This window comes from Vanessa tameamea, chromosome 18 (assembly GCF_037043105.1).
Source record: "Vanessa tameamea isolate UH-Manoa-2023 chromosome 18, ilVanTame1 primary haplotype, whole genome shotgun sequence".
Taxonomy (NCBI): domain Eukaryota; kingdom Metazoa; phylum Arthropoda; class Insecta; order Lepidoptera; family Nymphalidae; genus Vanessa; species Vanessa tameamea.
In genome coordinates, this window is record NC_087326.1 from 6222322 (window position 1) to 6237360 (window position 15039).

General features: G+C 32.4%; 1 protein-coding gene across 1 annotated transcript in view; it reads right to left on the bottom strand.

Annotated features, from left to right (window-relative positions):
• LOC113398203 (thrombospondin type-1 domain-containing protein 4-like) overlaps nucleotides 1-15039 on the bottom strand; it is a 63573-nt gene that overhangs the window by 38371 nt on the left and 10163 nt on the right. Inside the window, exons 4-6 of the mRNA XM_026636834.2 lie at nucleotides 8716-8833; nucleotides 5134-5236; nucleotides 3335-3465 (exon numbers count right to left, since the gene is read on the bottom strand). Of these exons, the coding sequence (XP_026492619.2) occupies nucleotides 3335-3465; nucleotides 5134-5236; nucleotides 8716-8833 (352 nt within the window). The remainder of the gene's footprint in view (nucleotides 1-3334; nucleotides 3466-5133; nucleotides 5237-8715; nucleotides 8834-15039) is intronic.

Sequence of the window (15039 nt, forward strand, 5' to 3'; positions counted from 1 at the left end):
CGGTGCTAGCAATTTTGGCAAAATGATAGAACTGTTGCATGAGTAGACACTTTAAATGCGCTTAATTGTTAAAAACTCTTTAATCTAGGCTTGATTAAATTAACATCGTTAATGTACTGCAAAAGATACTATCAGCACTGCTTAAAAAACTTCGGTTTTGATACTGAACTGATATTATTGGCATGAGCAAGAGTCATGGTCAAAGTAGATAAGCTTATGAATTGTTATGAACAGCTGTGTTTCGCACATTAGCTATGATTAGCTATAGTCGATATTTTATATAAAAATAATGAAGAGAATGCAGATGACCGCCTGGCAACAACGCCAATAACATCAAATGAATCAGATGCAGATGTCGAAGACACAACGAATGATGATGAACAAGGAGTTAGTTACAATAACTGATCCTCGTCATCCTTATCTTTCTAAGGCAGAAGTAATTCATAGATACAATGAGTTTCTTCAATAAGTGCGAAAAGTGGTAAAGCTTTTCAAAAGATTGTCTACTAAAAACGATATGTAACTGCAAACGTATCTGACAGACGAAACAGGTAAAGAATAACGCCTTACTTTAGATTACCGCTAAAAACCTAATTAATGTTTTTTTACCGTAAGTTGTTGAAACTAAAAATTTTTAATTATAATACAAACTCATTATTGCGGTAATTGTGCCACTCATTAGACAGATTTATCAAATTGTATTTATCTGAACCGATTCGGCCGGATCCGGTCGGACTGAAAAGTACGCCGGATTGCAATCCCTACTCCGGACTCAACGACTTTCTTGCCTGTAAAACTTAAAGACTTTATTGTTTTGAACCAGGATTTAAGGCACGCGGGACAGCCATTATACAAACGAGGCAGCTAGAATTAGCCACCACCAAACGGTTCAGCTGAGTGATGGAGAATGTTCTGTCAATTATTTACAATGACTGTTTCCAGTCGATATAAATTATTATTCCATTGGACATTTATTATATAAAAACAAAATTTTTCACACAAGTTGAAATTGAAATGATAAAATTTGTAAGGTCAATAGGTTACATAAATTTCGTTGCATTTGAATATACGAAACTTTAAATTTCCTAAATTATATTCCTTCACAATCAATACAATCTCCAGCATCTAAAAATGGTACATAGCCTACAACTTGTAACCATCAAACGCTTGTTACGTTAACAATGGAACCCAATTACGATGTTATTATATTTTATGTTACTTAAGTTTTGTTAGTTCATATTTATTGGAGAGTCAGTGTGTATATGGCCTTACATAGGCAATTCATTTTATTACTACAAATAATAGAAGACGTCAAATTTTGAATTATTGGCAAAGACATTTGTCATACGTTATGTTGTTTTGTAACATTGCAGTGTTTTATAAGGTAATTCATCAAATTGTCAGTCGCGATTAAGTTTCGTGGTTACGCGGTTTAATTTAAGACCTGAATTTTGATAAGTATTGTCACAGAATTCTAATATTACAAACAATTTGATATTTTCTATGGTGTTAGTTTCATGTATCGAGCTTTATACATATAGGTTTATTATAATTCGATAAAATACAAAATAATATTACATTACCATATTATAGAACAATAATTTAAATATGGAACATAAAGTTTATACGAAAAATATCTTTCCTCCCCCTTTCCTGTAACCGTGAGATTGATTCCGTGAAAAGGGACGGAAATGTGTAACATACGGCTCTATTTGATTTGACCAATGAGCGTGTGCAGTGGCAGAGTTGGTAGTCAGATGGTACCAACCCATTTTCCGAAAGGATATAATTATTTTATATATTTTTGCTTCTTATTTCCATTCATGAGCTGTGAGATATTAACACACCATAAGTGACAATAGTTGTTAGGCTCGTTTTTCTAAGACATAAATAATTAAAGCCTCAAATGAACAAGAAGTTAATAATGTTTATAAAATAACAGTATAATATATTTTTGTAATCATTATAATCATGTTTTATATTGTACAACACGGGATTAAGTATTTTAAAACAAAAATATTTTTATATGATTTATATAATATAGAGCCGAGATGGCCCAGTGGTTAGAACGCGTGCATCTTAACCGATGATTTCGGGTTCAAACCCAGGCAGGCACCACTGAATTTTCATGTGCTTAATTTGTGTTTATAATTCATCTCGTGCTCGGCGGTGAAGGAAAACATCGTGAGGAAACCTGCATGTGTCTAATTTCAACGAAATTCTGCCACATGTGTATTCCACCAACCCGCATTGGAGCAGCGTGGTGGAATATGCTCCATACCTTCTCCTCAACGGGAGAGGAGGCCTTAGCCCAGCAGTGGAAAATTTACAGGCTGATTATGTTATGATTTATACTTACAAAATTTTTGGAATTCGGAATAACGTGAATCTTGCCATCCACGTAATAGAATAATTGGAATCTGTTTTAAATTAATTAAAGAGTTAAGATTTAACTAGTATAATAATTGTACATATATTTGGAATATTCTTACATACACTTCTGCATTATAAGACGTCTCGTACAGTTGACTATTCTCAATCGAGTATGGCCACCGTTGACGAAGTCATTCAGAAGGTAATCATAATAACAGAAGTATGACAAAAAAAATTAAAGTTTTCAAGACATCACAACTAATATTGCTAGTGCAATATTGCCGTGATTCCATTAACACATATGCAAGTTTCTCAGAAATAAATATAAACATTATTAAGAATGAAGTACTAAATTACTTAAAGGATGGAACGGAAATTGTAACCGAGCTGTCATAAATATAGGGGGTTAATAACAGTCAACTAAGAGTTGATTGCAAGAGTTGATACTAAAATTGTAATGTGAGAAGTAACGCGTCCACCGACGTCTGTAGATATTAAACTAGATAGGAGGCTTAGATAATTAATTATCACATATTAATACGCGATTCGAAGTTAGCGGAAATGAGGCAATTTAACTTTATATTGTACGACGTGACGTTATCGTAGCCATGAGATATGCTTCAGTTTGTCTCGAATATAAAGATCAATGAGTTATTTTTTATTTAGTTTGATAATATCAGCTAACTTATTACATTTGTATGATTTTAAAATTTCAAGCTTATTATATACATATGGATAACAGGCGCATTATTTATAATGTACGTTTATGCGTATCGTCTCAATTTTTTTAAGCTTTGCAAATCCTAAGAAAGTAGGAAGTATATATTGATGACTTCTTCGAATGAATCTGTTTTATTAACAAAATTTCATTTTTAAGAGGTTTTTCTGGGTATACCTATTCAACAAATTTCTCAGTATCCGTTTTAATCTCGTCTATTTGTACGTATAATAAATTACTAACCTTACAATGTCCTTGAATACATATAGCTCTGTAGCCCGGCTTTGTGCAAGGCGTGCCGTCCACTACAAGCGCTAGGGATGCATAGAATTGCTGTCCAAGCGGTCTGCAATTTAGCATGCAGGGGGAATCACCTGTCAAAAACAAAAACATTAGTAAAATTACTGAGTAGATTAAGGGTTAACAAAGAAACTCCTAGTATTATCCTTCATATAATTACCTCATCCTGAAAAATCAAACATACCGATCAATTTCCTTTAAGTCTTCGTCATTGGCAAAGTAGTCTACTAATATGAGCGTCCAGTTAGGTATTATTAGTGTCGGTACTTATTGTATGTCTACAGTACATTAAAATACTTAGTAAATTATAAAGTCAATAGTAAATCACCCGATCATTTATCTCTGTATCCACTTGCTCCACTTGTGCCCAAAATTACATTAGTTCACTCACTCTTGAAGCCGGAACAACAGAGTATTGCTATTTGGTAGAATATAATATGATGGATGGTACCTGCCCAAACGGGCTTGCACAAAGCCCTCCGAGTACAATGAAATGAAACTGTTACTATAACTACTTATTAGTTAGATTAAAATCACTTCAATGAGTAATATGTTTAAAACAGGCTAATCTTTATGAACTGCAATAAAAGTCACATTATGTCCAATGTTAATATAAATTTATTTGCAGTTAGCGCTTGATATTAATTATTGAAATTAACATTACCGTTATTCCCCGTTATTAATGGGACACCGGCTAAACCAGTATTAACTGGATTTTAATTTTATAAGGATGCTAATTAAATTACCTGTCCGATTACGAGTTGCAATAAACACTAATTTTTAAAAGACATTTTGTTTTTCTTTCGTTACAAGAAACAAGCATATATATAGCATTTGATTAATTTAACTTCTTTTAATCAAGTTTTGTATTCGAGTCGAAGTTACTTTACACTTTAAAACTTTTCAACTACGATTGAATGTTTTATTTTTGATAAATAATGCATTAATACTGATGTCCTCCTGATACTGCCTGAACAATTTCGAAGACTTTTGTATCTGCCCAGGATATTTAGAGTGCGTAAGTGTGTCCGCAAACACGGGTGTGTAAGACAAATTGTCGAATCTTAGCATTGGCAATTTCCAAATTTGGCCTGCTATTGAAAATTTCTTAACGAAAAACACAATAACATACTATTGACCTGACCTCTCCTCTCCTGACCTTCTGCAACCTTATAAGCCAGCCAGTAAAGCAACGAGGCAGTCGATGCACATACTGATAACAATACACTCAATAGGAGAGCAACTCGGTTGATATAATCGTATTATTCTCGAATTAACTCATTTCTTTGCATCACAAAAAAACAAAAAAATCATAGTCATTGTAAACACATATCATACATATGTTACTGTAAAAGCTCGAACTGCGGTAAATCTTAAGGTTTTCCAGTAAAACCTGAGATCTACCGTTTATGAATGGTAAATGTCCATAAAACTTTGGGATTCGAACTTTTACCATCATTCACTTGGTAAAATTTAGGATTTACATTCTAGGTTAGGTTGGAATGGTAAAAGTCCGAAAAAGTCGTCCCTTTATAATAAATACTTACATTTACCAACTCATGTCGGTAAATCTTAGGTTTTACTGGAAAATCTTAAGATTTACCTTAGTTCGAGCTGTTACAGTAACATATATACCACTTATTCAAATTAAATGTTGTCTTAGAATCAGCGATTTTCGATTGAGATGCCCTTTCTATGTATCTAGAGAGCCATCAGGGACCAAGTTCATCAAGGTCTCTTACCGTCTATATAGGGTGTCCAAGTGTAAAATCTTCCGCGGAATGGTCTCCTATCATAGGACGAGCATTGCACAGCTCGCATGTCTCTCACGCCACCAGCACATTGCTACAAAATAATATCATAAAAAATTAAAAAAATAAAAGGCGCCTATATTTTAGAAATGGACGTAAGAAATTCAATTTTTTTGATATATTATTTCTTTAATTCTATTCACTAAAAGGTAATACTAATAAAATTGTTATTATCTTTAGGATAAATGTAATATATTCATGTATCACCACCAGCTACTTAGTGAGATATAACGCACTCACGATATAAGCATTTTCAACTTAAATATGAAATAAAATAAAAATCGTAAAATTAGATAACGTGTGAAATTTTCTATTTCGAGCGACTTGACACTTTATTGGCGGTTTGCAAGGAACTTCATCATATAGTTTTCATGCCATCCTGTGCGCGCGCATCATAAAAATTCACGTCCGTAATTTAGTTATAACGCACTAAAAGAAATAAATATGATCGAATTTTTACAATAAAAAAATAATAGTATTATGTCAGATTTTATCTCAAAACATTTCATTTAATTAAAATATCCCTATTGGTATATAGATTATTCAATGTATAAATATTCATAAAAAATAATTGCGTTCTTCACTTCATGTTCTTAAGTAGGCAGATTAACTTTTTAATGCTTATAAATAACTACTGGCTATATTTCATTCATCTAGCGATGAATTATAAACTGAAGGAATTATGATGTGAAGGAAAACATCGGGACATTTGAAGGAAACCTGCACGTTGCATATAAAAATCTGACAAACCATCACGCCAAAAGGATAGGAGGCAAAATATAAGGTATTCAAACTCAAACTCCAATTTCTTTATTGAATATAGAAGCATTACACTTCCTTATTGATAGTCAAATTACCGGTTTGGAAGAGAAAATATACTGACCAGAGAAGAACCGGCGAAAAAAATTCAGCGGAATTTTTTGTCAATTTATTATTTACACTATTGACTATGAATAAAAATAGTCAGGAGGCGGTCGTTTCATGACACAAGCGTTCCTAAACTTTTTTTTTAAAATTGGCAACAGAGGCATTTCGAACGCTTTCTGGGATCCTATTGTAGAACCGTATACATTGCCCCACAAAGGAGTTACTGACTATTAAGTTTACATATTATTTATACACATGCGTATAAAGTATTATAAACAGATAATTAAACAATCGTGAAACACAATTAGTCTACACTTCCGTCCTTTACAACTCCACTGAACAATCATTACGGGTTATTAAGGATGTAAAACGTCACGGGAAATCGATCCCATTAGAGTATTATAAAACCATTCAATAGTAACGGAGCATTTTAATTAGAAAATATTTATACTTATATCAAACATAATATGTTTTATTTATATATTAGCTACCAATCCTGGCTTCGCGTGGATATAATAAGGGTTTACATTAAAGGTTTATGAATACATTTAATTGTATTGGTAAACGCCGGTTTACCATTAGTATACCATTGGTGTTGAGCCGAGATGGCCCAGTGGTTAGAATGCGTGCATCTTAACCGATGATTTCGGGTTCAAACCCAGGCAGGCACCACTGAGTTTTCATGTGCTTAATTTGTGTTTATAATTCATCTCGTGCTCGGCGGTGAAGGAAAACATCGTGAGGAAACCTACATGTGTCTAATTTCAACGAAATTCTGCCACATGTGTATTCCACCAACCCGCATTGGAGCAGCGTGGTGGAATATGCTCCATACCATCTCCTCAACGGGAGAGGAGGCCTTAGCCCAGCAGTGGGAAATTTACAGGCTGATTATTATGGTAAACGCGGCGCGCCTCTAAAGCTGCAAGTGGCATGTCCTTAACTTCCGTCTTCAACGATATCGTCATATTTTAGCAAATCTAAACAATATCATACTGAATTATACAGTTCGCCCTTCGTCATGAATCACTCCGTCCATTAGTGAATAAAAACGCATGAAAATCCGTGCGGTAGTTTTTGAGTTTATCGCGTTATGATACGGACAGACGCGGCGGGAGGGCTATTGTTACATAAAATATGTATAAAAAAATGGTCAATTTTAAACGATTCGTTTTCAATATTTAAACTAGATCTAGATTTATTTGCAAGCTCACATGTATGGGTAAAAACTCTACTTATTATTCATTCTACCGCGGATCATTATTACGTAACCATTTGCTCTGATTTTAATGGTGAGTGAGCCGGTGTATACTAGGGAAGCATCCTCGTGAGTCATAACATCTGAGATTAATTATATGATTGGCAGGGCACTAACGGAGTAGGAATGGTTAACACTTTTACTCGGTCATTGTAGGAGTAAGGCTTACCATAAATAATTTGACATCGAGAAAGACGCAAATGTCATTAAACAAACATACACAAAATTGCAAAATTTATTAATAGTTTCATAACCTTACACGATGAATGAATTTGATGATGATGATGATGATGAAAGCGGCCAAATGCGAGTTGGCCTCACGAAGGGTTCTGTACCATTATCTTTAAAACGGCAAAAAAACCGTGTCTGTTGTATAGGAGCCTCACTTAATTTTTTATTCTATTCCGTTTTTATTATTTGTTATTATAGCGGCAACAGAAACACATCATCCGTAAAAAATCACGGTTCGTGAGATACAGCATATGCATGGTATTTTGAAAATATTCCAAATATATTATCATTTTGAAATGATTTTTGGTCTTATAAAAACCGTTTCAACAATGGTGTCCGGTCGTTTGTAACTTGCAATAGTAGTGCATAATAGTACATTAACTTACAGCAGATTTGCGACAAAACCGCTATCCCATACAACTGTCATTATAATATCGATTCAAATTAATCTTTCACTTCATAAGAGCTTTTATATGTCTGTATTACTCGTGACTATATATTTACATTGAATATTTTACTTAATAGAGTTAAGTATCTAAATATATTTCGTAACAATAAATTTAAAACAAATAAATAAATAAATTACACTTTGCACAAAATAATTAAGATCGATAATCACTCTTTTGAAACATTAATATATTTATAACAATATTTATCTCCAGGGACGTCCCTTTGTTAAAAAATGTTGATTAAGCTAAAAATTTAAGAAATAATAGAAGAAGACCCAGTGAGCTCTGGCGTGCCAATGGAAACAATTCGGTCGCATGGGCCCCCGATTCAAGGAACCCCAGCAAGCCTGTTGTTCTAAACACTTCTTAACTATCGAAAATAAGTATGCGATTTTGTAGCCTAACGTAAAAACGAATGTTATATAATATTATATACCAATAGATACATACCTTTTTGGGACATTTTAATATTTTTTTCTGTTATGCGTTTTTTTTTTTGCGGTTCTTTTAAAACATTTTTTATAAATAGGTGATCTACCCTCGATGTACGGATACATGTAGATGTTTATAAGTTTGTTTGATTTTTTGTTTTTTTCTGCAGTTATTTAGATTTATTGTTTAGTTATTATCTTATTACTCTTTTGCCTGCAATAACTTTTTGTTCTTAAAATAAAATAAATAATAATTAACGCTAATTCTTCAACTCACATGTGTGTTGCATTCATGATATCTCTTATCGAGTCCATAGCAGTCGTGGGTAACTTGTCTCGTGAACCGCCCTGTTAATGTCGAGAATAAAGTCCCATTGTTAATTACATTTCGAGATCTGAAACAAATATTACATTGTTATAATCCGCCACTAAAAAAACTTAAAAAACGTTTACTTTCCTATTGCACGTAATAAATACTTAACGCATCGAAATTTTCTCTTCATCAGGAGTATATTTGCCTATTGATAAATCATTTTCAAAATTTTAATTAGTTTCAAACGTAATTCAACACAATACGTGTGATGATTAAACATTATTTGATACTGTTCCAATTATCAAATTATAAATTCAAACATCAAAATCGAACGAAAATTTTTATGTATCCAATAAACTATATTTAATTGTAAATATTATTTTAAGCCTTTACCTAAATACATAGAGTATATTATCATTTACATAAAAGATACAAATTTATAAATTATCCACATTAAACGATAACATTAATTACAATTAACTACACAAGTAATAACAATGGATAAAGAAAAATAAACAATGAGAAATACACAGCATCCTATTTCTTGTCGTAAATAACAAGCTGTTAATAATATAATAAAATAAAACGATTGGGCGGTTACATGAAAGAAACTAACAAATAACTCTGAACCCGTTAATCTAATTTAACCATAGTGTGATGTTATCGCCGCTACACTACACAACACCAGTTTATTACAATAAATATAAATCAAGTCCTGTTACGAATCTGTAACACGTAATTATCATGGATAAACATATTTACTAACCGTTTATTGAATAATAAAATCACTACAATATTGTATACAAAAAAATACATATAATTACATATAATTTATAAATTGTTATCTTACATATAATTATTTGGATGTTAAAAAAACTGTCAAAAGGTCAATCTCCTTTCATTTATGTTTCGTCGTAAATGTATTGTAGAAATAATTGCCGGCGGTACAACTAGTAACACAACAAAGGATCGAATTGAGCTATAATATTGAAAAGTTATGTGAAAATTATCACCGTAAGAGAAAATAACTTTTGTAAATAATATTTATCTATCCACTTACCACTTTAAAACCATCAATGAATTAAATCCCAGGAAATGACACGTTTACGAGAAATGACACAAGGTTTATAGCTACTGTTCATATTTATGTTAATAAAACAGTTACTTTATTTTGTTGTCAACAGATGGCGTTAATAGTTCTTTAAATCGGGCGATAATTGTCTTGAGATTTTTTTAAGTATATCGCTCTTCAAAAAATTCTGTATCAATAATCGTTTCATATGTCGGCTAACAGCTAGATTTAAAATCATGTTTTTTTATTATTCTTTCTGTCCTTTTTGTATCGTCATTTTTGTTTAAAAGTAAAGCCACCATTAGCTGAAATTGTGAATTCTATCCTCGATAATTTGTATGCAAAATTTTAAAACAATCGGTTCAGTTAAGACGTGAAAGCATCAAAAACGAACTTACTCCCTTATTTGAAATATTAAGTAAGATTTAATATGGCGTACGACAAAGTTGGAGTCACGATGGATGCTCAGAGGTTAGAACACTGGTTGATGTAACTATGTCAAATTTATTAATCAGCGACCTTTGTCCAGCTTAACAAGCCTTAGAATATTGAGAATTAGCTTTTACATTAGCCACTTGATGGTAAGTGGTCACTGCCCATAGACAAAGGCCTATTAATAAAGAAATATTAACCATTTTTTACATCACCAATGCGCCATCAGCCTTGGAAAGTAAGATGTTATGTGCCTTGTGCCTGTTGTTACGTTGGCTCACTCACGCTTCAAACCGAAACACAACAATACTGAGTACTGCAGTTTGTCGGTAGAATATCAGATGAGTGGATGCCATCCACCCAGACGGGTTTGCACCATGTACCACCATAACAAATTAGCACGAGTATTATTATTTATTTAAATTCAATACAATGCTATACAAGAAAAATATCTAGACTCGCCTGTAATAACATCCCACTTATCGGATGCATTCGTTATCCTCGTGTAAAATATCATATATCGTTATTATTCGGTTACAATTTAACGAATATTTTCACATATGACGTACGCTGAGTTCATTATTGGTAGAACCTATGAAATTTAATCTAACAATGCTATCGCTAATTAAAGTCCACTCGATATAATTTGTAGCTTGTAATTTGATAACAGTTATTTCAGAATCGATAATAACATTTCTAAATATAGCAATTTAATCAAAAGTATCAACTGATCAACTTTGTATCATATTTATTTATAGCCTCTACATTTCCCTAATAAAAATAAATACGACAATATTTCTAAAATATGGCCTAATAGTTATAGAGTAGTTGCTACGAAGCAATTGTGATTCAAATCACCAGTTACATGTAATATTTCATTTCTGTTATTACACGGCCAATGAAATGTGCCTCGTGTCGTTATAAGAGCCATGACAAATGAGGTCGAAGCTAATTTGTCCGGTTTGTAACACACCGCCCTATCAGCAGGATACTGGACGAGAATGTGCTTAATGAAGGAACTTATCCCTGGAGGTGATCTAAATAATTTATTTCGTACGGTAATGAATTGGAAGCAATTGACGCCGGTCCTACTCGTACTGGGTTATTTATTAATAAATTAAATTAACAATTATATTGTTTTTTTATTGTTAGATAATATTATAAATATATGCCGTTAGTTCTGGCGTTATTAAGGTCTAATTTAATCAATGGAATACGAGTATAAGTTTCCATTATTAGTATAGTATTTATATTCGGTTATGAGAATTGTTTGAGTGTAATTTGTCTTAGTATAATAGTTATTTATCCTTACATTTTGGGATTTTAAATTCTACTTTTGAACTTATATTGATCTATTCAGAACTATGATAGTAATTATCATAAAAATTGTATTTGTACACATATATAGATACGCCGAATTTAACGACAAAAAAAATTGAAATTTACAAATTTTAAAAACATTTTTAATATGCATACAAGTTCATAATATATATTATACTGTCACTAATAAGCAAAACATATAGATAAAATATCTTCTACATATATATACATAAAATAGCACTACATAATATGTATATAAGTATATGTATTTATCAAATCGATTAAACCTTTCTCTATGCCTGATTCTCGTTCACTTTATCTCCCACCCGTAGCACCTACCCTAATTAAGAGTGACTGTATTTTGATTACCTATTTATCTACATAACAGCATTTTAAAACAGGTCATATTAATCCTGTCTCCTTGTTTCTTTACAATTATCAACGGTGCGCTTTCATTTGTACGCAAATAGCTTTGACTCGTTAAAATAACGTTACGAAACAATAAATGATTTGAGTTAGTAACGGGTTACATGATCAATAGAAAGGTTAATTCAGTTGATATAAAATATAGATTATAATTTAAGGTCATAATATTTTAACTAATTTTATTGAATTCCCATAGTGCTTGAAATTATACAAAAAAATCATGAGCAATCTCAATGTTTCAGAAAACGAATTGAAATGTACGAACACATTTATATTCATTCCCACAGTCAAATACCATCGTGGATTTAATTCAAATTATTCTCAACATGAAAGGAAACCAAGTACCACTCTTAAACTATGTACCTTATACAAAAAAAATAAACAGATCTATATTCAAATACTTTACAAATTCAATTAGCAAATTATAAAGAGTTATAAACGAAATGACCAGTGACAGTGAACAGTGAACAGTGACTTGAAAAATGATACGTAAAACTAAATGTGTCATATAAAATATTACCTAAAATCATATTATTAAAAATGTTTTCCCCAGTTACGTGTAAATGTAAAAGCTTGTGTTAGCAGTGGATACGTTTGTGACTTTCACATCGCCTGGTAACCCGTATGCCATCGAGCTAACGGGCGATGATTTATAGCAATTATATTCATTTTATACATTAATATCTGTCAAATGCACACGACAATGGCTCGCGAAATATAATACCTGGACAACGGAAACTATGAATGGGATCTTGGGAAGGCAGTTATATATCAAATGGATTTATTACTTGTGGCAGAGACAATTGACTCTTTCTATCTTTATAATGATATTATACATTTTAAAATAGTAAAAAAAACTTTATTTTAATAGGTAATCTAAATATATTGGAAACGTCATTGTGTAAGTTTTTCAAGCTACCACAGGTTAGGAGTATGAATTCTGCAGATGAATCGACAAGAAACTTCGTAGTTATTATTTTGTATTAATTAAAATTATAATTATGATGATGTCACTCTAACCGATTTCGGCCGCGACTATTCTCTAGGAGAATCTAATCTAATCTTAGGAGACCAGCCAACTACACAGGACATATTTGATTTGACGCAGGACTAACGCCTTTTTGCAGGGACTAGGGGGATTCCTAGTACTCCTGGAATCCCCCTAGGAAATGGCCCGCCCGACCGTTTTGATGCAAAAGCGATACCGTGGTGCCTGCCGAAGCCCACCACCACCTGCAGGAACCACCGGTTTTTTAGTGGGTATTCTGGTGTACTAGGGCACACTAGCCGTCCTGGGCACCGGCGAGTTCCACATACGCCCCACTTCACGTGGGGGCAACGCGTAATACGTTTTACCAGCGAGAAAAACAAGGACCAGCGCTTTTACTTGCTTTCCGAAGCACGGGAGTATACGTTTCCAACTTCCATTCTCCTGGTTTTCACTGAGATTTTTTCGAAAGAAAAACCCAATAACTTTTTATTGGCCGGACCTGGGGTTTGGAACCAGGACCACGGGATCTGCGGCCTCATCGATTCTACCAACCTATACCAACTGACTGGTCTTTTATCTATATATTATCATTTACTAGTCTAAATTTAAAGCGGATGAATCTGCAAAGCGTGTCTATTTTTATGATAATATTATGTACTAAAACCTGCTCCTCCTCTCTTTTGTTGTAATGATATTATTGTATAGTATATAATATTCATTAATACTTTTCTTAAATGACCTTTTAATTGAAGTTGAGCATAATTGAAAATTAGCTGAACGCTTAACATCATTATTTTCAAAACGTAAAAAGGCTTAAATATTTAAACAATTGTTATACAGAACGGATAGCGATGGCTAGCTCATTAGCGAGCTACATCGTGATGCGTGTCAATCACGATCACTACAATCAGACCCAAACAGCTGGCTACAAGCTACATGGATCCATTACTTTCTTTTACATATTAAACCTTTTGTACGCGAAAATTTTCACTCCAAGCGAAATCGGCCTCTATTTTTAGCAAGTTAAGATCTAAAATTATTTTATTTTCAAGGTTCATTGAACGATGATCAGCGGAAAGGCTAGTTAGGGTGTCTTTAGTGAATTTCATTGTAAAGGTCATAAGAATTAAAGAACATTTATTAAATAAGTGTTCGATGTATTTATGTCGTACTTTTTATTTAACCCTTGACTTTCACAAGGCGGGTTACATTCAATGATTATTATAACTATCTAATATAATTTTCCTTATTATTCAATACAAGATTATATATGTAAATGATAAAAAGCGTGGCGCCAATACTTGTTGACTTCATTTTTTTTTTTTTTTATAGGAGGACCAACGGTACACATATGCAACATTTATATTAAATATACAGTCAAAAGTATCAGGTCTTCATATGTACACCAATTACAGGTATTCACAACATTGTCTGAGAAGTTTTATAACAACAATAACACCCTAATCTAACTAAATTAAATTACTACTAAAAAAAAACAACATTATATATATATAAAGGTTTAAATTTTTTATTTTTTTATTTTTATTTATTAAAACTATGTATTTTATATATTGAAAAAGAGTAACGACTGCGTTTCTTGCCGGTTCTTCTCGGTAGAACCGGTAGTAGCTTCACTTAATATAGTTTTGTAAGATGACGATTCAAAAGTGCTTGTAAAAGCCTACTTGAATAAAATATTTATTTTCCGTTTTCTTTAATGCTTATAAATTATTGAACTTAAGAAGAAGTTTCTTCGCTAATTGCAAATTATATACGATATTTAGCTTATTTTTATCTTAAAAGTCACGATTTAAATATTAATTATTATCAACGGTATAGACGATTTTTGGTTGAGTCCTGAAAAAATTACACAATCAGCGAGTCAAATTTACGAGCCTACTTTGGCTAATATGCGTTCCCTATTTCGACTCAACTTTGAACATTTCTCACAAAGAAAACCTTAGCTTAATCGTAACTGAGAGCCAATTCTACTAATTTATACATAACGATACGACCTCGATTAGATTCCGATAAAAATTTGACCGAA